Genomic DNA, 24,029 nt, shown 5'->3' on the forward strand with positions numbered 1-24,029 from the left:
TAAACCATACTTAGTACTACAAGGAATTTCATTTATTTGTTCAAAGGACATTTATTAACATCTACCATATGCATAGTGCAATTTTATACTCTCATTCAATTATGTGAGATATAACTTCAGTTCTGACAGAAAATTTGAGACAGATATTTCTAGAATGGTTATAAATTTACACAGGAAATATAGCTATAATAAATAATCATAAACATTTTAAAAACGAGTGTATATAAACATGTACTGTTTGCTTTACAATTGGTTCAGCACTTCAGAGTATCTTCCTATTCCCCTTTGAACTTTTGAAATCAACCCACTGTGCCAGAGACAAAAGCCATCCTGTTTGAGATTCTGTTGATATGAAAATTCCAAATAACATTAGTTTAATATATCAAAAGAAAATAAATATCTCATATTACCATTCTGACAAAAACGTGAGTATAATACTATAGAAAAGTAAATATAATCCTCTGCTGCAGTTACTCAAATTGAATTTTGTGTTAGCATATTTTAGTACTGATCTGGTTTTGCTCATGCAAAATGACATTGTAAAGGACAATGAAATAAAAATAGATGCAATGAAAATTCAGAAGATAGCCCATTATCATTGTACGAGGCAAATTACCTTTTCCATGGGTTACATCAACAGTCCACGTACAATTCAGAGAATTTGGATAAAATTCCGGGTAACCAGGTGATAAGATTGTTCCACTAGGCCCTCTAACATCTCCTCCACATAATGCTGAAAATACAAAGAAATGTAGTCATCTGATCAGGTATAGTTAGAGAGGCAGAGGCTGAACATATCTCTCTTAAAATAGAATGAGTCTGATTATTTTTGCTTAAGTTACTTCCTGGTAATAACAGCAATGTGTAAAGACCTCTTCCAATACTAAGAAATCATTTCGTCCTTTGCAGCAGCAAAGAGAAGAAAAAGATATGTAATAGTATCTGAGAATTAATACTGGCCCCAGGAGAATTTAGCTCAAATTTCCACATTTGCATTTGAAGTACATACTTATCTTACACATTTCTAATTATAAGCAACATTTGCATAAATTGGTTGTAAATTAAACATGAGTAATTAATTCTTTAGCAGTCCCTCTTTTACTAAACTTTAAGAAAACAAATTGTTAATTATACAAAATTATTTAGATTCCTAAAGGGATATATGTCATTCTTCATAGAATTCTTTTTAAAACAGTGAAGTAAACCGAAATTTTGAAGGCTGCTTCCACACTTGTACATTTCTCTGGGAAATACCGTGAACAAAAAGGGGTTTCTGAGAGGATATTGATTTTTAAGTAAATACTCCAAGATAATAAAACTAAATAAATGTTTATGAACTGAGGTCAAAGAAATTGAAATTTAATTCAATGTTCATTTACTCTAGAATAAATGACAGTTTACAATGCCTTCTACCATCAGTGGTTATGATATGCCAGATAATTTTACCAGTATTAAAAATTAAAGGAAACAAAGATATAGTCAGGTAAGAATGTACATTCTCGTGGAAGCAGAGAAAAGTTGACTCCTTATTCTATTCCACTTGGAGATGTCTACTCTCTTGGACATGGGCAACATGGGTAAGGGCAGTAAGAACTGTGAATGCAACATACAGCCTTATCTGCTCTGATCCTTGCTCAACTTCTCTGGGATACCAGAAAAGTGAGTTTTGGCTTTATTGTCTTCCATGATTTCTTCCAAGTGGCAACGCTGAGAAGGAAGAGTTGAGGCAATCTGGCTGCTAGTCTACACTGACCTGACTAGAAATAGTAAGTCTGCAGTTCCTAGAAGTATTTAAGCAGGCTTAGATTTACATAAATATACACACAATTAAAAATCATTCTTGGGGCTTCCCTGGTGGTGCAGTGGTTAAGAATCCACCTGCCAATGCAGGGGACACGGGTTCGAGCCCTGGTCCGGGAAGATCCCACATGCTGTGGAGCAACTAAGCCCGTGCACCACAACTACTGAGCCTGTGCTCTAGAGCCCGTGAGACACAACTACTGAAACCCCTGCGCCTAGAGCCTGTGCTCTGCAACAAAAGAAGCCACCCTATCAGAAGCCTGTGCACCACAACGAAGAGTAGCCTCCGCTCACTGCAACTAGAGAAAGCCCACGCACAGCAACAAAGACCCAACACAGCCAAAAATAAATAAATTAATTAATTTAAAAAAAAAAAAGAAAAACAGAACACTCTTCCCTTTGCTACTTCTTTTACTTCACTAAGGAATAAAAGAAGGTCTTGACTAGTACCTCACTTGAAGTTGTCTTATAGGCCACCTTCTTGAGACCAAGATAAGGCTATGCTTCCAATTTCATTTATTATTAAGACATTTACAATAATATTCATGGTCTGGAAGCCTAGGCTCCTGTTTAGAGCCTGCACAGACCTTTATTGGTGATTATTCTTACTGAAACTTTCAATTTTCGTTCAATTAAAAAAAAAAGCCTCATTGAGCTTTTGTGATCAAGTTAAGGGCTAGGTATACCATTTCCATTGTATCTTGATGGTTCTAAGTTTTTAAAATTTCCTTGTGAAAATTTCCTATTTTTCAGTCACATATTCCAAGGAGTACAGAATATCCATAAACTATTTAAACAGCTATATGTATTTTTTATACAAAATTCTTAAACATGTGGCATCACTGAGGAAAGAATAACAAATCTACAATTGTACCCTTCATTTTAAAGAATCTTAGTACTTTACTATTGCAGAGAATGTGGGCAGGAGGCCGTGTCATAGTAGACTTGTGCACAGGATCTGGATCAAGGCTGCCTGAGTTTCAATCCTGATTCTGCCATTAACTAGTGGGACGACACAGGGCAACATACTCAATCTCTGTTTGCCTTAATTTTCTCATCTGTTAAGTGGTGATCATAATGGCACTTACCTCATAGAGTTATTTTGATAAAACAAGTTAATATACCTAAAGCACCTACAGCAGTACCAGCACATGGTAAACCCTCATTAAATGTTAGCTATTATTATTATTATCACCACCAACCCTCACTGACTAGTGTGCTTTGTGAATCAATTAACTATGGGCTATGAAGAAACTATAAGAGCTGATGTGTATAAAAGTGAGGCATGCTGTACCTTGAATATCCAGGCAATCTAGGCCAATGGAGGTTATACTCTTGGATCTGGAAAATCAATTCTGTTTATTCACTTCTCCTCCCTTTAACCCCAGGAAGTTTAGATTAGCTGCCTCCGGGGAAAATGTTTAAACTGAAGGAAAACCCTAATCAAATCAGTTTACTAGTTATAAGTATTTGAGTTCAGTTAATTTTAGAGGCTTTATACAAAGCTCAGACATTCAAAACATGAATATAATTTAGCCCTTGTCCAGTTATGCTCAGAATGAAATGGGGATACAAAAGAGGAGGACACATGGTTAAGAATCATGAATTCCATGATTAATAATTTGGACTTTCATTCCTAGGAAACAGAGAGCCATTAAGCATTTTTTGACATGGGATAGAGCATGAAATACCCTTAGTGTGAAGAAAGGAGGTTAGATTGAAGTAGTTGGATATTGAATTTAAGGTTGATTGAAGTTGCGTTGACAAGAGATGATGAGGGCCTATGTTGCTCCCAGGAAAACTAGATACACTCACTTTTATTATTAATAATATTTAAGCATGCTGGTATACTTGGACATTATTTTTATTCTCCTGTTTCTTCTGATAACATTGCCGCCACACCTTTTTACTTTGGTGAATTTACTCATGCCAATCATGTGGCTTCACCAGGACCTGACAAACATAGTACCTTTACACCACAATCATTTGTCTCCAACCACAAGGACGGATGGACACAGGACCTGGAGAAAGCCAATCGTAAAGTGTGCTTCTCCTTTTCTACAGTTACGAGTATAATTATGGACTGATTAGAGACCTTTCCTGGGATTTTTCTAATTAGAACAACAAGGAAGAACTCTCATTCTCCTCTGATCCTGGAAATACGAGGTTACATGTTTCCATCTTCATGAGAGTGTATTCTCCACTTCCCGTATGGAAAAAGCCTGGCTGCAGTTAAAGAGAATGATGCCAATAGAGAGAGAAAAGCCAAGATGGAAATAGAGATATCCTTGAAAATGCTTGAATTCATGATTATAATTAGCAATGAGAAGTATGTCACCCATACCTTTTCTAAGTTTGAAACTTTGAACAACAAATTCTGCTTTCATTTTTTAAAATCAGTTAGAGATGGGGTTCTGTCACTTACAACCACGAGAACGGTATTACAAATGGTATTGTACCAAATACAGGGAAGAAGTGCTGATGATTCTTTTAAACCTCGTTATAAAAACAAATTGACCGGGCTTCCCTGGTGGTGCAGTGGTTAAGAATCCACCTGCCAATGCAGGTGACACGGGTCCTGGAGGATCCCACATGCCGCAGAGCAACTAAGCCCGTGTGCCACAACTACTGAGACTGTGCTTTAGAGCCCGCAAGCCACAACTACTGAGCCTATGTGCCTGCACTTAGAGCCCATGCTCTGCAACAAAAGAAGCCACCATGGTGAGAAGCCTGTGCACCTCAATGAAGAGTAGCTGCTGCTCACTGCAACTAGTGAAAGCCTGCATTCAGCAACGAAGACCCAACACAGCCAAAAATAAATGAATTAAATAAATAAATAAACAAAGAAGCAAAAAAACAAACTGACCTAAAGCTGTTACAGAAAAATGATGGCACTGACAGTATTTGAAAATTTAATTATGAAATGAAAACTTTATCTTCCACTTGGCAAAATAATAAAAGTTAGGAATAGTGTTATAAATAAAAATTAAAGCCCAGAACTAAATAATGAATAGATTTACATTGTGTGTGTTTTTATAAAGCAAGTGTGCAAGCACTTCCCAATCAGAGGAAAGCAGCTTCTTTCACTGTATTTTCATATGGGTTTTCTGAAAAATGAAGGATTGCTGACTTAGTCTCCACAGAAACAAAGAAGAGGTAAGGACACTGGTATAATATTTTCTATAGCCAGGAACTTGCCACCACAGGGCAGTCTGGTACATTGCCACAGTGCTGCGTAGCTAGGTAAAATTTGGATTAGTACATGTTGCCTTTCAGGCAGGAGGTAAATGCTCTATCTCTTCATTGCATTCATCTGACACCAACATGACACCTTCAATGCTATTTTTTCAAGGACCCGAAGCACACAATGGGCATCTAAAATGGTTACCTCAACACATTTTAAAAATACATATAGCATCCTTAGGCATGGGGTAAGTTTGGCTGATTATCAATATTAATTCTTTTGTTTCTTTATTAATGGTTTGATAACATAAAATTGGCAGACTTCAAGATATTCTTTTAAACATATGAAATACTTATATTTATGTTCAGCCTCACATTTTACAAGATTATGTTGATTTTTTTTTTGGTTTATAAATCAGTTTATTTTGCATATTGAATGAATTCTTACCATCACATGTTGGAAGTGGATGACTCCACCAGTGGTTTTTCTCACATAGAAGGGGCTCTTCATGGCTCAGCCTGTATCCTGGGTCACAACTAAATGAAACAGTAGATCCGATGGAGAAATCATGACCATAGCGATGACCATGTACAGGTATGCCAGGGTCCAAGCAAGAATAGGTGTTCACTGTAACACCTGGAAAACAAAGGGAATATGAAAAAGAGTAAGCTTGATGAGAGTCAAATCGCTGAAATTGATTCTCATTCCTTCAAACAATTGTGAGTGGTAATTTTTACAAATAAATTAATGTGCCCATAGCTTTATTTTAAAAACTAGCAGTTTATTTAACAAATTTTTTGACATTTCCTACCCACAAGGACCAAAAACTCAGGCCATTAGTTATATAAAAACTTGAAAATGTACAATTATCTATCAAACTTTGTATTATAAATTATATATATACACACATATACAATAATAATCATAGCAATAATTAATGTTTGAACTTATTATATTCCAGGTACAACTCTAAAATGTTTGCAAAATTTGCCTAATTTGGTCATTAAAATAATTCTATGAAATTAGTTTTATCATTAAAACTCCATTTGATTGCTTTAGGAGGCTCTAAATATGTCTTCAGAGATTGGTATCTGTGTCTATGGATTTGTTCTGCATCCACTTATCATTGTCTTGTTTTATGTAATATTTAGATATCCAAGAAACAGTATTACATCTGTATTTCAAGAAATACAACATAATAAACCCCCTTGGGGTTGAGGGATTGTACTAAAACAAAAAAAGGAACGTCTGTTCTGAGTTATTTTTATTATTTTAATGTGTTTTGTAAACGATAAATAATCTTATCTTATTGGTACAGTTTTTGTAATCTTCCTGTTTTGAGAGGAAGACATAAGGGGTAAAAGTGCCCAAGACAGGGAATAAAATAAAATTCTAGAGTGCAATCACTGGTAGCATTGCAAGAAATCCTTCCCATAAAATTTTGGTTCAACTGGAGAGATCGAGTTTTCTCTTTTAATGGATTCTATTAAAATACAAATTCACCAAACACCAAATACATTTTTAATGTTTTAAGTAGTATAATAATTAAAGTTTTACTCTGCTGATTTTGAGGCATGTGAATGATTCATTTAAAGAAGATAGTTTGGTTTCCTTCAGCTTGAGAAACTTATTAAGAAAGTGTCAACAGAAAAAGTGTTTTATTTGTTTTCTTGGTAGGAAAGGGTTTGAGATGTTACTAAGTAAACCAGAAGACTAATTAGAATAAAAATGAAAGAAAATGATCTTTTGTAAACAAATTTAAATTGAAAATCACTGCCTCCTGGCCAGATTTGACCAAAATCAATGTCTGTTGCACCTCTCATCAACCTCAGCATTTCTTAGCCTCCACTCTACTATTTAGGCACTAGCCCTCAATAATAACTTGGACTATTTCACCAGGGCCTATAAGTGACAAACTTGCTGTCTGTAATAAAGACTCTGCCTTAGCTAAACTTGTTAGGCTCCTCCAAGTCCTTCTTAGGATTAGGTCTGACCCTTGGGCTCTGTCCTTAGCCCACTTAGTTCAGTTTTAGCAAGAATCTGAACTAAATCTGTTGGGTCAGTTTATTGAAAATCCCCACACTTTTAATAACACTTTGCATGATGGTTTAACTTAATCCTTAAAATAATCCTGTGTCTGAGAACATGATTACAACCACATACCTTGGTTGAAATGGGACTGAATGTGATATATCGGGCATAGGATAGAACAATGGACAAAACGAAAAAGGTGTCTGCCCATTCTAGCATATTGATACAAATTAATTGCTAGTGAAAATTAATTTTGAAATAGATTTTTTTAAAAAAATGACTACTCTGACTCAGCTTTAACTAATAAATGCTAAAGATCTCAATTAAAGTCCTTTAAATTCATTTGAATTCCCAAGCATGTGTTAATCCTCTCATTGCATTTTACAATAATGTTTAGGAAATATACTTCCATGCCACAAAGCTCTAAATAAAGGGAAGTTAATATAATTAAATAATATTGTGGATAAGGTTAAAAAGAAAATAGCTATAAATATATATTAACGATTTTAAAAACCCATGCGCCCAACCAGATTTACTGAAGAGAGACACCCTACATGGGATATAAAATTACAAATTTTAAATGCTGAAATTTTCTCCTGAGGGGGAAGGGGACATAGGAGACTTGAATATAAAAAGTAGTGATATAATATCTATCTGAAACTGATATAAAGATATCTTGCAGTAATCTTAAATGTACTGTCAGATACATTCACCAAAACTTTTTCATGAAAAGATATATGGCAATGTATTTTTAGATGAAAATGTGTGCATATGTGAGTTTATACATATGTATGCAACCATACATCATATACAATACAACCACATTTATTTAAATATGTCAGATGTTTATAAACAAAACAGAGACTCGTTTCTATGCATATACCAGCATCAAGTTTTTAAAAAAATCAGACATATTTTAGACTTCTTAAACAAAAAGTATTTTAAGTGAAATTATTCTAAACTGATTCCAACACTGAATTAGAGCCTCTTTTAATATATAGCCTTTGGCTAGTTATGTTAGCCATAGCTGCATATATATGAGTATGTATTTTACTTTTCACTGTTAATATAATTTTCAATACTTCATACAAAATAATAAAATTGAATATTTTTAATGGAAATGTATGCAATGAGTATACATTGAATAAAATATAAAAGTATGATTGAATTTATGAAGTAAATGCTAAAAGAATTTGTCAATGTTCATATACATCTTAGACTGCCATTTACTGCCTATTGTTGGCTTTTCAGCACAAATAACGATTACATGAACTCATTTTTAAAGATTTTTTTATTTGCTATTTCTGACGTTTCCTTAGTATTTCCCTTCATAATGATATTACATAGATATTGTTGGAAAAAATCTAATACAGGATTTACTAAAACACACACCTTGTAACCTATTAGCATTCTCATAGGTCAAGGAAAGCTTTGATCTTCTTTTCTTTAATAAATCTCCTAGTTCTCTTAATGATACAATGGTAATAGCAAAAGTATGGAAAACAGAGTAACGAGATCAAAAAACATGTTGGCATTACTTACTTTCATAATGAATCTTGAAACCATTATTAGAACGGCTATTGTCTGTTGTAAATAGAAGGTATATAAAATTACTGCTACTAAATAGAAACTGGGGCACCTGTGTGCCATTGTAAGATCCAAGCAAGGGTGACAGAAGATTTGGCCCATCATGAACTTCCAGAACATCATAATTCAGTTCAGTCTGAAATCTACGGTTAAGAGACATATGTGAAAACATATTTATTAGAATAACACTGTATAGGAAAATAACACTTTAGATTGCTATTTAACTTATTATTTATAATTTTTACCAGCTTTATATACAGTTTTCTTAAGCTTTTCTAATATCTTATATATCATTTAAGGCCCCACCATTTAAGAATACCAAAGTTATAAGCTCTTATTCCTATGGACAATTTTCATTTAAAAAGTATGAATACATACTTGTTGTTCGCAAGTAAGATTTCTTTCAAATGTTACAGATTATCTTCAGTAAATAAATAGCCTTTTCATTAACCAAGCATGTTTTTGGAGTCATCTTTCTTTTGCTTTCCTCATTTCTATGGAAAATTATGTATTTATTTTCAATTTTCAATTAGATCATCAGAATTTCATCTTAACAGTATACTTATTTATCTTCAATCAGATCATCAGAATTTCATCTTAACAGTATACTTATTTATCTTCAATCAGATCATCAGAATTTCATCTTAACAGTATACTTCAAATCTGACCTCTGCTTCATATAGTTGTTTTATTTTTGATAAATCTCTTTTGGCCATTACATTTTTTATACAATTTTTATTTAGATTTTTGGCTGTTGTTGCTGCTATTGTTTTCAATTTTTTAAAAGATACAATTGTTTTATAAATTGTATTCAACACAGAGCTACTTTTAACATGTATAACATATTCATAATAAAATAAAATTTTGCATTCCTTCCTTGCACTTCAAGAGTATACCACAGTCTGAATCTGGATCAGAAATCTTAGTTGGGGGAAAAACATCTATGTGGAATCATGAATAGTTGAGCATCTTACTCACTTCCCATAATGAAACTGCAGCCCAGAACATTCTATTCCTGCCTTCACCAAGGTTTTCCTATACATATTTCAGCTTTCAGCTTAAACTGGTCCACAGGAAGCCCTTCCCTGACCTCACAATGTAGGTTAGTTTTACTATATTGCCACAATTTATTGTGCCTTTTGTGACACTAATCACAGTTGTTTGCTTGTTTGATAGCTGTCTCCATTAAGAGTCTATAAGCTCCATGAGTTCAGACAGTTTCTGTTTTTGTTGATGTTTTGCATATAGTAGACACTCAGTAAGTACTTATTGGATAAATGAAAGAATGAATGTATTTTAAAGAAAACAATACTTTCTTTTCTCTAGGGCTGTTATCAACTTTATCAAAAAAGCACTCAGTATGCTTGGATACTTCAGTACTAACCATGCATTTTCACCCTTTTAGAATATCTCTTCCAACACAGTTTTTGGCAACTAGTTATATTCAGTACACTTTTAAAAATAATTATAACTTGAAATGTCCACCAATTTTCAGATAATAACTTTATCATACCTACCAGTCTTTTCCAGTATTACAAGATTAAACTACATTATTCCTCAGAAAAATAAAACTAAAACAAATAAAACTCAAAACCTGGTAAAAAAAAATTGAAAGAAACATTTAAAAATTAGAAACTTTATTTCATTATAAAATCTCCAATATGAATATAAACATGGCACAAAAGTAGTCAAAATGTATAATTTAATGCTATTTAAGAAAGACAAATGAAATATTTTTAGATTTGTACCACTGTTACATCCTATTAAGCAAGACTTAGTAAAATGAATGGATTTCATAAGTTTATCTTACTCTTTATTTTGCAACCTGGAATATACTGTATTTGTCTAAAAATAACTTTTCCAATAATATGATTTAGAGTAGTAAATGTATAAGAATACACTATTTCCTTTAAAAAAATGATCAGGCAATTATGTATTGTGAATCCATTATTTGATTGTTTGGTAGTCAATCTATTGTAGTGTATATATATATATATATATATATATATATATACACTACAATATATATACAAAATATTTTTTTTTTAGGAGTTGTTTTTTTTTTTTTTTGCTGTCCGCAGGCCTCTCACTGTTGTGGACTCTCCGTTGGCGGAGCACAGGCTCCAGACGCGCAGGCTCAGCGGCCATGGCTCACGGGCCCAGCTGCTACACGGTATGTGGGATCCTCCCAGACCGGGGCACGAAGCCCTGTCCCCTGCATCAGCAGGCAGACTCTCAACCACTGAGCCACCAGGGAAGCCCTAGGAGTTTTTTTTTAACTTTTATACAGCAGGTTCCTATTAGTCATCCATTTTATACATAGTGTATACATGTCAATCCCAATCGCCCAATTAATTACACCCCCCCCACCCCCCACCACTTCCCCCCTTGGTGTCCACACGTTCGTTCTCTACATCTGTGTCTCTATTTCTGCCCTGCAAACTGGTTCATCTGTACCATTTTTCTAGGCTCCACATGTATGTGCTAATATGCGGTATTTGTTTTACTCTTTCCAACTTACTTCATTCTGTATGACAGTCTCTAGATTCATACACGTCTCTACAAATGACCCAAGTTCGTTCCTTTTTATGGCTGAGTAATATTCCATTGTATATATGTACCACAACTTTTTAATCCATTCATCTGTCGATGGGCATTTAGGTTGATTCCATGATCTGGCTATTGTAAATAGCGAAGCAATGAACATTGGGGTGCATGTGTCTTTTTGAATTACGGTTTTCTCTGGGTATATGCCCAGGAGTGGGATGGTTGGGTCATATGGTAATTCTATTTTTAGTTTTTTAAGGAACGTCCATACTGTTCTCCATAGTGGCTGTAACAATTTACATTCCCACCAACAGTGCAAGAGTGTTCCCTTTTCTCACACCCTCTCCAGCATTTCTTGCTTGTAGGTTTTCTGATGATGCCCATTCTAACTGGTGTGAGGTGATACCTCATTGTAGTTTTGATTTGCATTTCTCTAATAACTAGTGATGTTGAGCAGCTTTTCATGTGCTTCTTGGCCATCTGTATGTCCCCTTTGTAGAAATGTCTATTTGTGTCTTCTGCCCATTTTCTGATTGGGTTGTTTTTTTTTTTTAATGTTGAGCTGCATGAGCTGCTTATATATTTTGGAGATTAATCCTTTGTCCGCTGATTAGTCTGTAAACATTTTCTCCCATTCTGAAGGTTGTCTTTTCGTCTTGTTTGCAGTTTCCTTTGCTTTGCAAAAGCTTTTAAGTTTCATTAGGTCCCATTTGTTTATTTTTGTTTTTATTTCCATTACTCTACCAGGTAGATCAAAAAAGATCTTGCTGTGATTTATGTCAAAGAGTATTCTGCCTATGTTTTCCTCTAAGAGTTTTAGTGTCTGGTCTTACATTTAGGTCTCTAATCCATTTTGAGTTTACTTTGTGTATGGTGTAAAGGAGTGTTCTAATTTCATTCTTTTACATGTAGCTGTCCAATTTTCCCAGCACCAATTATTGAAGAGACTGTCTTTTCTCCATTGTATATACCTGCCTCCTTTGTCATAGATTAGTTTACCATAGGTGCGTGGGTTTATCTCTGGGCTTTCTAGCCTGTTCCATTGATTTATATTTCTGTTTTTGTGCCAGTAACATATTGTTTTGATTACTGTAGCTTTGTAGTATAGTCTGAAGTCAGCGAGTCTCATTGTTCCAGCTCCATTTTTTCCCCTCAAGACTGCTTTGGCTATTCAGGGTCTTCTGTGTCTCCATACAAATTTTAAGATTGTTTGTTCTAGTTTTGTGAAAAATGCCATTGGTAATTTGATAGAGATTGCATTGAATCTGTAGATTGCTTTGGGTAGTATAGTCATTTTCACAAAATTGATTCTTCCAATACAAGAACATGGTATATCTCTACATCTGTTTGTATAATCTTTAATTTCTTTCATCAGTGTCTTATAGTTTTATGCATATAGGTCTTTTGTCTCCTTATGTAGATTCCTAGGTATTTTATTCTTTTTGTTGCAATGGTAAATGGGAGTGATTCCTTAATTTCTCGTTCATGTTTTTCATCCATAGTGTATAGGAATGCAAGAGAATTCTATGCATTAATTTTGTATCCTGTAACTTTACCACATTCATTGATTACCTCTAGTAGTTTTCTGGTGGCATCTTTAGCATTCTCTATGTATAGTATCATCATGTCATCTGCAAACAGTGACAGTTTTACTTCTTCTTTTCCAATTTGGATTCCTTTTATTTCTTTTTCTTCTCTGATTGCCATGGCTTGGACCTCCAAAACAATGTTGAATAATAGTGGTGAGAGTGGACATCCTTGTCTTGTTCCTGATCTTAGAGGAAATGTTTTCAGTTTTTCACAATTTAGAATGATGTTTGCTGTGGGTTTGTCGTATATTGCCTTTATTATGCTGAGGTAGGTTCCCTATATGCCCACTTTCTGGAGAGTTTTTTTATCATCAATGGGTGCTGAATTTTGTCAAAAGCTTTTTCTGCATCTATTGAGATGATCATGTGGTTTTTCTTCTTCAATTTGTTAATATGGTGTATCACATTGATTGGTTTGCGTATATTGAAGAATCCTTGCATCCCTGTGATGAATCCCAATTGATCATGGTGTATGATCCTTTTAATGTCTTGTTGGATTCTGTTTGCTAGTATTTTGTTGAGGATTATTGCACCTATATTCATCAGTCATACTGGTTTGTAATTTTCTTTTTTTGTAGTATCTATGTCTTGTTTTGTTACCAGGGTGATGGTGGACTCACAGAATGAGTTTGGGAGTATTCCTTCCTCTGCAATTTTTTGGAAGAGTTTGAGAAGGCTAGGTGTTAGCTCTTGTCTAAATGATTGATAGAATTCACCTGTGAAGCCATCTGGTCCTGGACTTTTGTTTGTTGGAACATTTTTAATAACAGTTTCAATTTCATTACTTCTGATTGGTCTGTTCATATTTTCTGTTCCTTCCTGGTTCAGTCTTGGAAGGTCATACATTTCTAAGAATTTGTCCATTTCTTCCACGTTGTCCATTTTATTGGCACAGAGTTGCTTGTAGTAATCTCTTATAATCTTTTATATTTCTGCAGTGTCAGTTGTGATTTCTCCTTTTTCATTTCTAATTTTATTAATTTGAGTCCTCTCCCTCTTTTTCTTGATGAGTCTGGCTATGGGTTTATCAGTTTTATCTTCTCAAAGAACCAGGTTTTAGTTTTATTGATCTTTGCTATTGTATTTTTGCTTCTATTTCATTTATTTCTGCTCTGAAACTGATGATTTCTTTCCTTCTGCTAACTTTGGATTTTCTTTGTTCTTCTTTCTCTGGTTCCTTTAGGTGTAATGTTAATTGTTTATTTGCGATTTTTCTTATTTTTTGAGGTAGGCTTGTATGGCTATAAACTTCCCTCTTAGAACTGCTTTTGCTGCATCTCATAGGTTTTGTATTGATGTGTTTTCATTGTCATTTGTCTCTAGGTATTTTTTGATTTCCTCTTTGATTTCTTCAGTGATCTCTTGGTTATTTAGTAACGTATTGTTTAGCCTCCATGTGTTTGTGCTTTTAACGTTTTTTTTTTCCTGTAATTTATTTCTAATCTCATAGCGTTGTGGTCAGAAAAGATGCTTGATATGATTTCAATTTTCTTAAATTTACTGAGGGTTTATTTGTGACACAAGATGTGATCTATGCTGGAGAATGTTCCATGCACACTTGAGAAGAAAGTGTAATATGCTGTTTTTGGATGGAATTTCCTACAAATATCAATTAAATCTATCTGGTCTACTGTGTCATTTAAAGACTGTGTTTCCTTTTTTTTTTTTCACAGTTCGCAGGCCTCTCACTGTTGTGGCCTCTCCCATTGCGGAGCACAGGTTCTGGATGCCCAGGCTCAGCGGCCATGGCTCACGGGCCCAGCCTCTCCACAGAATGTGGGATCTTCCCGGACCGAAACCGTGTCCCCTGCATCGGCAGGCGGACTCTCAACCACTGCACCACCAGGGAAGCCCTTGTGTTTCCTTCTCAATTTTCTGCTTGGATGACCTTTCCATTGGTGTAAGTGAGGTGTTAAAATCCCCCACTATTATTGTGTTACTGTCGATTTCCTCTTTTATAGCTGTCAGCAGTTGCCTTATGTATTGAGGTGCTCTTATGTTCGGTGCATATATATTTATAATTTTTATATCTTCTTGGATTGACACATTGATCATTATGTAATGTCCTTCCTTGTCTCTTGTAACATTCTTTATTTTAAAGTCTATTTTAACTGATATGAGTCTTGCTACTCCAGCTTTCTTTGGATTTCCATTTGCATGGAATATCTTTTTCCATCCCCTCACTTTCAGTCTGAATGTGTCCCTAGGTCTGAAGTGGGTCTATTGTAGACAGCATATTAATGGGTCTTGTTTTTGTATCCATTCAGCAAGCCTGTGTCTTTTGGTTGGAGCATTTAATCTCTTCACGTTTAAGGTAATTCTTGATGTGTATGTTCCTATTACCATTTACTTAATTGTTTTGGGTTTGTTATTTTAGGTCCTTTTCTTCTCTTGTGTTTCCCACTTAGAGAAGTTCCTTTAGCATTTGTTGTAGAGCTCATTTGGTGGTGCTGAATTCTCTTAGCTTTTGCTTGTCTGCAAAGCTTTTGATTTCTCTGTTGAATCTGAATGCGATCCTTGCTGGGTAGAGTAATCTTGGTTGAAGGTTCTTCCCTTTCATCACTTTAAGTACATCATGCCACTCCCATCTGGTTGTAGAGTTTCTGCTGAGAAATCAGGTGTAAACCTTATGGGAGTTCCCTTGTATGTTATTTGTCATTTTTCCCTTGCTGCTTTCAATAATTTTTCTTTGTCTTTAATTTCTGCCAATTTGATTACTATGTGTCTCAGCATGTTTCTCCTTGGGTTTATCCTGTATGGGACTCTCTTTGCTTCCTGGACTTGGGTGGCTATTTCCTTTCCCATGTTAGGGAAGTTTTCCAGTATAATCTCTTCAAGTATTTTCTCTGGTCCTTTCTTCTCCTTCTGGGACCCCTTTAATGTGAATGCTGTTGTGTTTAATGTTGTCCCAGAGGTGTCTGAGGCTGTCTTCATTTCTTTTCATTCTTTTGTCTTTATTGTGTTCTGCAGCAGTGAATTCCACCATTCTGTCTTCCAGGTCACTTATCCGTTCTTCTGCCTCAGTTATTCTGCTATTGATTCCTTCTCATGTATTTTTCATTTCAGTTATTGTGTTGTTCATCTCTGTTTGTTTGTTCTTTAATTCTTCTAGATCTTTGTTAAACATTTCTTGCATCTTCTCGATATTTGCCTCCATTCTCTTTCCTGGATCATCTTTAGTATCATTATTCTGAATTCTTTTTCTGGAAGGTTGCCTATCTCCACTGCATTTAGTTGTTTTTCTAGGGTTTTACCTTGTTCCTTCACCTGGTATGTAGCCCTCTGCCTTTTCATATTGTCTGTCTTTCTGTGAATGTAGGTTTTGTTCCACAGGCTGCAGGATTCTAGATCTTCTTGCTTCTGCTGGCTGCCCTCTGGTGGATGAGGTTATCTAAGAGGCTTGTGCAAGTTTCCCGATGGGAGGGACTCCTGGTGGGTAGAGCTGGCTGTTTCTTTGGTGGGCAGAGCTCAGTAAAACTTTAATCTACTTGTCTGCTGATGGATGGGGCTGGGTTCCCTCCCTGTTGGTTGTTTGGTCCAAGGTGACCCAACACTGGAGCCTAACCGGGCTCTTTGTTGGGGCTAATGGCAGACTCTGGGAGGGCTCACGCCAAAGAGTACTTCCCAGAACTTCTCCTGCCAGTGTCCTTGCCCTCATGGTGACACACAGCCAGCCCCCATGCCTGCAGGAGACCCTCCAACACTAGCAAGTAGGTCTGGTTCAGTCTCCTATGGCGTCACTGTTCCATCCCCTGGGTCCTGATGAGCACACTACTTTGTATGTGCCCTCCAAGAATGGAGTCTGTGTTTCCCCCAGTCCTGTTGAAGTCCTGCAATCAATTCCTCCTAGCCTTCAAAGTCTGATACTCTAGGAATTCCTCCTCCCATTGCTGGATCCCTAGATTGAAAAGCCTGATGTGGGGCTCAGAACTTTCACTCCAGTGGATGGACTTCTGTGGTATAAGTGTTCTCCAGTTTGTGAGTCACCCACCCAGCAGTTATGGGATTTGATTTTATTGTGATTGTGCCCCTCCTATTGTCTCATTGTGGCTTCTCCTCTGTTTGGATGTGGGGTATCTTTTTTGGTGAGTTCCAGTGTCTTCCTGTTGATTATTGTTCAGCAGTTAGTTGTGATTCTGGCGTTCTTATACGAGGGAGTGAGAGCACATCCTTCTCTGCTATCTTGAACCAATCTCCCCCCTATTGTAGTATTGAAATTGGAGTTTCACTTTGGTAGCTAGTCAGTTGATAACAACCAAATTAAAGTGCACAGAAGAGTCAGGGATTACTTTGAACTGAAACATAAAGAGACTTAATTCTTAATAGAATAGCAACATTAAATGGTGATACAGAGAACACTGTTCAGTAGGAGTGAATCTTTGAAAAGAAAATCATCACAGATTTGCCTCAAGGAACAATAAAAATACATTATAATAACAGGGGAAATGGACTAGAGTTACACAATAATTTGAATCTCTTTCACTTTGTATTTTAAGATAGTTGTACAAATTTCTCATGAATTGCCTCAATCTAGTGTTCATTTGTTTATGACATTATTGTTTATCGTAAACGAATGTTATGGAGCCACTAGATGATATTAAAAATGAAATTGAATCTATTCTTACTCAATTTCTGGTGTCTTTTAAAATGTTGTTTGTGTAATTCAAAACCATTCTGACTAAACTGAAATAGTTCTCATTTTAAAAGCTGCACTCAGGAAGACTGATACTGATAGTTTGTGGACAAGGAGATAAGGACAGGAAAGTGACTAGAAAGACAGGTTTAGGATTATTACTAGTAAAATGAATTCAGTTAGGAGCTGCCATATAATGAGAAACTTTAAGAAGTGAGGGAAGAAACAAAGCAAAAATTCCTCTGCAAATCTGAGAATAAGACAACAATTTGGCTATGTTAAGAAGACATAAACAATGAAAACACAAATGTCCGTTGGTGGTGGTGTTATTTTGTTGTGCATTTGATAGGAAATTGTAATTCTTAAGATTTTATTGACTTAAGCTACTTGAGATAACCTCAAGAAGCCAACTAATGGCTAATATATTTGTAACGTTTTTAGTGGGTTTTTTTCTGTAGATTAATTCTAAGCAATCATGACATTTGAGAATATAAAAAAACCCTGCAAAATAGCTATGTAGCCACCTTAATTATATTATCTAATTTTTTAAATTTCATTTTCAACCTAATTAATTTAGGTTATTCATGAATAGTAGAAAGCAAATGATGTTACTCTGCAATAAATACAATCCATTATTTGGAAATAAATTCTATAAAAAAATATTCTCAGGATGAGAGGAACTATTAAAGAGTTCGCAACCAGTGTCCTTATAAGAGCTCGGCTGGAAATCAGAAGGGAACTAGTTTTTTTAAGAACATAATTCTTGATGGATACTTTAAAGATGATATTTTTTTCTCAAAACAATCTTAAGGGGGAAATGAAGCACCAAGATATTATAAGGTCACTAAATAAGGAGGTGTTAGATGTACATATTTCTGATTTCAAAGTGACTATTTTATGATACCACCTAATGGATAAAATTCTCATTTATAATTTTTAACTTGATGAACATTGTTGCTCATTGTTTTGCTACAGAGCTACTTCTAACCACATAACAGCTGTTTTTAAATGTGAATTACTTTAAACAAAGTTTCTGACAGAGCACATAGAGTATGGGCAGACCTAAAGCAATATCTCACACCCTTAAGGGTCTTTAGATAAAAAAGAAATGGAAATTTTTTAAATAATTTTCCCTTCAAATAGCTCAAACTCAAGAATCTTATGGGCTTGTGTGTGTGTGAAGGGCAAATGGAGGATTCAAACCCCCAAACAAACATTTCTGTTTAGAACATTTAAAAGAATTTGGGACTTTATTTATCTTAGCAGAAAGTATGATTCAAAAGAAATATACTGAAACAGCTGTGCCTTGTCTAAGTTAGTGAAAATACCATCAATAAATACATAAAGCATTCTAACTCTTGATTCTTCCAGTGTTTGGGCTAATTAACAAGGAACAGCTGAAAAAAAAATTATTGGTATCAAGGAAGTGAAGGAGCTAGGAGATTTGTAATATACTTGAGCACGTAATTTAGGGATTAAGAAAAGAGGCACAGTTGACAAGTCCTATTCAGTGATGCTAATGGGAGAAGCCAAAATCTTTGGACTCTGAGAATCATTTCTCACCCCAGGCCTGTTATGGTTCAATGTACAGAACTGTTTTCTGTTGCTCTGCACAAACCCTAACAGTGAAAATCACTTTTCAATTTGACTCTCTTGCTTCCAGCCTAATTTAAAAGATCTGTGTCTCAGGAAACAGATAAGAGAATAAGAAAGTGGCAGAGAAAAAAGTACTACGTAAACCATATGCATAGAGATTAAAAGGTTTTTCTCTCTAGCACTGCATCTTATAAAAATGGCTGGAATGAGCCGTCTACTGGAGCAGTGAGTAGCCTTGCTGAGAATCAGAAGAGTGACCTAATAGAGCCAATCTTCAAGAACTGGAAAGAAATGCTTTTGTGCTCACGAGAAACTCTGGTCTTAAGTGCAGGAGGCGAGGCCTCTGAACGCAGCCCCCTATGACCAAGTGGAACTAGACTGAGCACAGAGGAAAAGAAAAAAGTTTGGAGAATCCTGAAGTTGTAAACCTGAGGCCCACATGTAAACCTGGGTGGAAGCAGTAACCTGGGCCACAGACGCCAGCCAAAGCCCCCAACGCTACTGGTGCAGAGAAGGCTAGTGCTCAGCGTCCTGCATGACTCAGATACAACGCCCAGCCCTCAGGCGACTGCATCTGACCTGGAAGCCCCTGACAGGAGGCGGCCCCTAAGGTGTCTCTGGGACCCAAGGAGAGGAGACATTGACAGGACGCCTGGACCTCAGGTGACTTCGTGACAGGACAGCAGACTGAGTCGTGTGGCTGACAGGGTCTTGGTGTTCCAGCTGGGTGTCAGGCCTGAAGCTCTGAGGTGGGAGAGCCGAGTTCAGGACATTGGACCACAAGAGACCCTTTGGTCCCAAGTAGAATAAATTGGCGAGAGCTCTCCCAAGAGATCTCTGTCTCAATGCTAAGACCCAGCTCCACCCAGTGGCCAGCAAGCTCCAGCACTGGACACCCCATGCCAAACGACTAGCAAGACAGGAACACAACCCCACCCATTAGCAGAAAGGCTGCCTAAAATCATACTAAGTTCACAGGCACACCAAAACACACCACTGGATGTGGTCCTGCCCACCAGAAAAACAAACTCCAGCCTCATCCAACAGAACACAGGCACCAGTTCTCTCCACCAGGAAGCCTACACAACCCACTGAATCAAACATACCCACAGTGGGCAGACACCAAAAACAACAGGAACTACAAACCTGCAGCCTGCGAAAAGGAGACCCCAAATACAGTAAGTTAAGAAAAATGGGAAGACAGAGGACTATGCAGTACATGAAGGAGCAAGATAAAAACCCACGAGACCAAAAAAATGAATAGGAAATAGGCAGTCTACTTGAAAAAGAATTCAGAGTAATGAGAGTAAAGATGATCCAAAATCTTGGAAATAGAATGGAGAAAATACAAGAAATGTTTAATAAGGATATAGAAGAGCTAAAGAGCAAACAAATAATGATGAACAACACAATAAATGAAATTAAAAATTCTCTAGAAGGTATCAATAGTAGAAAAACTGAGGCAGAAGAATGGATAAGTGATCTGGAAGATAAAATAGTGGAAATTAAGAAAAGATTGAAAAGAATTGAGGATAGTATCAGAGACCTCTGGGACAGCATTAAACGTACCAAGATTGTAATTATAGGGGTCCCAGAAGAAGAGAAAACGAAAGGGACTGAGAAAATATTTGAAGAGATTATAGTTGAAAACTTCCCTAATATGGGAAAGGAAATAGTCAATCAAGGCAGGAAGTGCAGAAAGTCCCATATAGGATAAATCCAAGGAGAAACATGCGGAGACACATAGTAATCAACTATCAAAAATTAAATACAAAGAAACAATATTAAAAGCAGCAAGGGAAAAGCAACAAATAACATACAAGGGAATCCCCATAAGGTTAACAGCTGATCTTTCAGCAGAAACTCTGCAAGCCAGAAGGGAGTGACAGGACATACTGAAAGTGATGAAAGGGAAAAACCTACAACCAAGATTACTCTACCCAGCAAGGATCTCATTCAGATTTGATGCAGAAATTAAAACCTTTACAGACAAGTAAAAGTTAAGAGAATTCAGCACCATCAAACCAGCTTTAAAACAAATGCTAAAGGAACTTTTCCAGGCAGGAAACACAAGAGAAGGAAAAGACCTACAAAAACAAACCCAAAACAATTTAAAAAATGGTAATAAGAACATACATATCAATCACTACCTTAAATGTAAATGGATTAAATGCTCCATCTAGAGACATAGACTCCATGAATGGATACAAAAAAAAAAATACCTGACTATATGCTGTCTACAAGAGACCCATTTCTGACCTAGGGACACATTCAGACTGAAAGTGAGGGGATGGAAAAAGATATTCCATGCAAATGGAAATCAAAAGAAAGCTGGAGTAGCAATTCTCACATCAGACAAAATAGACTTTAAAATAAAGACTATTACGAGAGACAAAGAAGGACAGTACATAATGATCAAGGGATCAATCCAGGAAGAAGATATAACAATTGTAAATATTTATGCACCCAATATAGAAGCACCTCAATACATAAGGCAAATGCTAACAGCCATAAAAGGGGAAATGAACAGTAACACAATAATAGTAGGGGACTTTAACATCCCACTTTCACTAATGGAGGTATCAACCAAAATGAAAATAGATAAGGAAACACAAGCTTTAAATGACACATTAAACAAGGTGGACTTAACTGATATTTATAGGACATTCCATCCAAAAACAACAGAATACACTTTCTTGTCAAGTGCTCATGGAACATTCCCCAGGAGAGAGCATATATACATATATACATATATATATATATATATATTTTTTTTGCTGTACATGGGCCTCTCACTGTTGTGGCTTCTCCCATTGTGGAGCACAGGCTCCAGACGCGCAAGATAAGCGGCCATGGCTCACAGGCCCAGCCGTTCTGCAGCATGTGGGATCTTCCCGGACTGGGGCACGAACCCGTGTCCCCTGCATTGGCAGGTGGACTCTCAACCACGGCGCCACCAGGGAAGCCCGAGAGCATATATAGGATCACAAATCAGGCCTTGGTAAATTTAAGAAAATTGAAATCGTATCAAGTATCTTTTCTGACCACAATGCTATGAGGCTAGATATCAATTATAGGAAAAAAACTGTAAAAAATACAAACACGTGGTGGCTAAACAATACACTACTAAATTACCAAGAGATCACTGATGAAATCAAAGAGGATATCAAACCTACCTAGAAACAAATGACAATAAAAACACGATGTCCCCAAACCTATGGGACCCAGCAAAAGCAGTTCTAAGAGGGAAGCTTATAGCAATGCAATCCTACCTCAAGAATCAAAAAAAATAAACAACCTAACCTTACACCTAAAGCAGTTATAAAAATAACAAAAAACCCACAAAGTTAGCAGAAGGAAAGAAATCATAAAGATCAGATCAAAAATAAATGAAGAAGAAATGAAGGAAACAGTAGCAAAGATCAATAAAACTAAAAGCTGGTTCTTTGAGAAGATAAGCAAAACTGATAAACCATTAGCCAGGCTCATGAAGAAAAAAAGGGAGAAGACTCAAATCAATAGAATTAGAAATGAAAAAGAAGAACTAACAACTGACAATGCAGAAATACAAAGAATCATAAGGGATTACTACAAGTAACTCTATGCCAATAAAATGACAACCTGGAAGAAATGGACACATTCTTAGAAAAGCACAACCTTCTGAGACTAAACCAGGAAGAAACAGAAAATATAAACAGACGAATCAGAAGCACTGAAATTGAGACTGTGATTAAAAACGTTCCAACAAACAAAGACCAGGACAAGATGGCTTCGCATGTGAATTCTATCAAACATTTAGAGAAGAGATAACACCTATCCCTCTCAAACTCTTCCAAAATATAGCAGAGGGAGGAACACCCCTAAACTCATTCTACGAGGCCACCATCACCCTGATACCAAAACCAGAAAAAGAGATCACAAAAAAAGAAAACTACAGACCAATATCACTGATGAACATAGATGCAAAAATCCTCATCAAAATACTAGCAAACAGAATCGAACAGCACATTAAAAGGATCATATACCATGATCAAGTGGGGTTTATCCCAAGAACGCAAATATTCTTCAATATATGCAAATCAATCAATGTGATAAACCATATTAACAAACTGAAGGAGAAAAACGATATGATTACTCAATAGATGCAGGAAAAAATTTTGACAAAATTCAACACCCATTTACGATAAAAACTCTCCAGAAAGTAGGCATAGAGGGAACTTACCTCAACATAATAAAGGCCATGTATGACAAACCCAGAGCCAACATCGTTCTCAATGGTGAAAAACTGAAACCGTTTCCTTTAAAATCAGGAACAAAGACAAGCATGCCCACTCTCACCACTATTATTCAACATAGTTTTGGAAGTTTTAGCCACAGCAATCAGAGAAGAAGAAGAAATAAAAGGAATCCAAATCGGGAAAGAAGAAGTAAAATTGTCACTGTTTGCAGATGATATGATATTATACATACAGAATCCTAAACATGCTACCAGAAAACTACTAAAGCTAATCAATTAATTTGGTAAAGTAGCAGGATACAAAATTAATGCAAAGAAATCTCTTGCATTCCTATACACTAATGATGAAAAATATGCAAGAGAAATTAAGGAAACACTCCCATTTACCATTGCAACAAAAAGAATAGTGTATCTAGGAATAAACCTACCTAAGGAGACCAAAGACCTATATGCATAAAACTATAAGACACTGATGAAAGAAATTAAAGATTATACAAACAGATGTAGAGGTATACCATGTTCTTGGATTGGAAGAATCAACACTGTGAAAATGACTCTACAACCCAAAGCAATCTACAGATTCAATGAAATTCCTACCAAACTACCGATGGCATTTTTCACACAATTAGAACAAAATATTTGACAATTTGTATGGAAACACAAAAGACCTGAGGAGCCAAAGCAATCCTGAGAAAGAAAAACGGAGTTGGAGGAATCAAACTCCCTGAATTCAGACTATACTACAAAGCTACAGTAATCAAGACAGATGGTACTGGCACAAAAACAGAAATGTAGATCAACAAAACAGGAAAGCCCAGAGATAAA

The 24,029-nt window shown here is 36.0% G+C and overlaps 1 protein-coding gene across 3 annotated transcripts in view; it reads right to left on the minus strand.

The window, feature by feature from the left end:
- The window catches only part of CSMD3 (CUB and Sushi multiple domains 3), a 1,076,690-nt gene that overhangs the window by 388,341 nt on the left and 664,320 nt on the right, over nt 1-24,029 (minus strand). For all 3 annotated transcript variants that reach the window (XM_060127236.1, XM_060127235.1, XM_060127234.1), the window contains 3 exons: nt 8,558-8,745; nt 5,432-5,620; nt 617-733 (listed from right to left, as the gene is read on the minus strand). In XM_060127236.1, the coding sequence (XP_059983219.1) occupies nt 617-733; nt 5,432-5,620; nt 8,558-8,745 (494 nt within the window). The remainder of the gene's footprint in view (nt 1-616; nt 734-5,431; nt 5,621-8,557; nt 8,746-24,029) is intronic.

The sequence above is a fragment of the Lagenorhynchus albirostris genome, chromosome 17 (genome assembly GCF_949774975.1).
Source record: "Lagenorhynchus albirostris chromosome 17, mLagAlb1.1, whole genome shotgun sequence".
Taxonomy (NCBI): Eukaryota; Metazoa; Chordata; class Mammalia; order Artiodactyla; family Delphinidae; genus Lagenorhynchus; species Lagenorhynchus albirostris.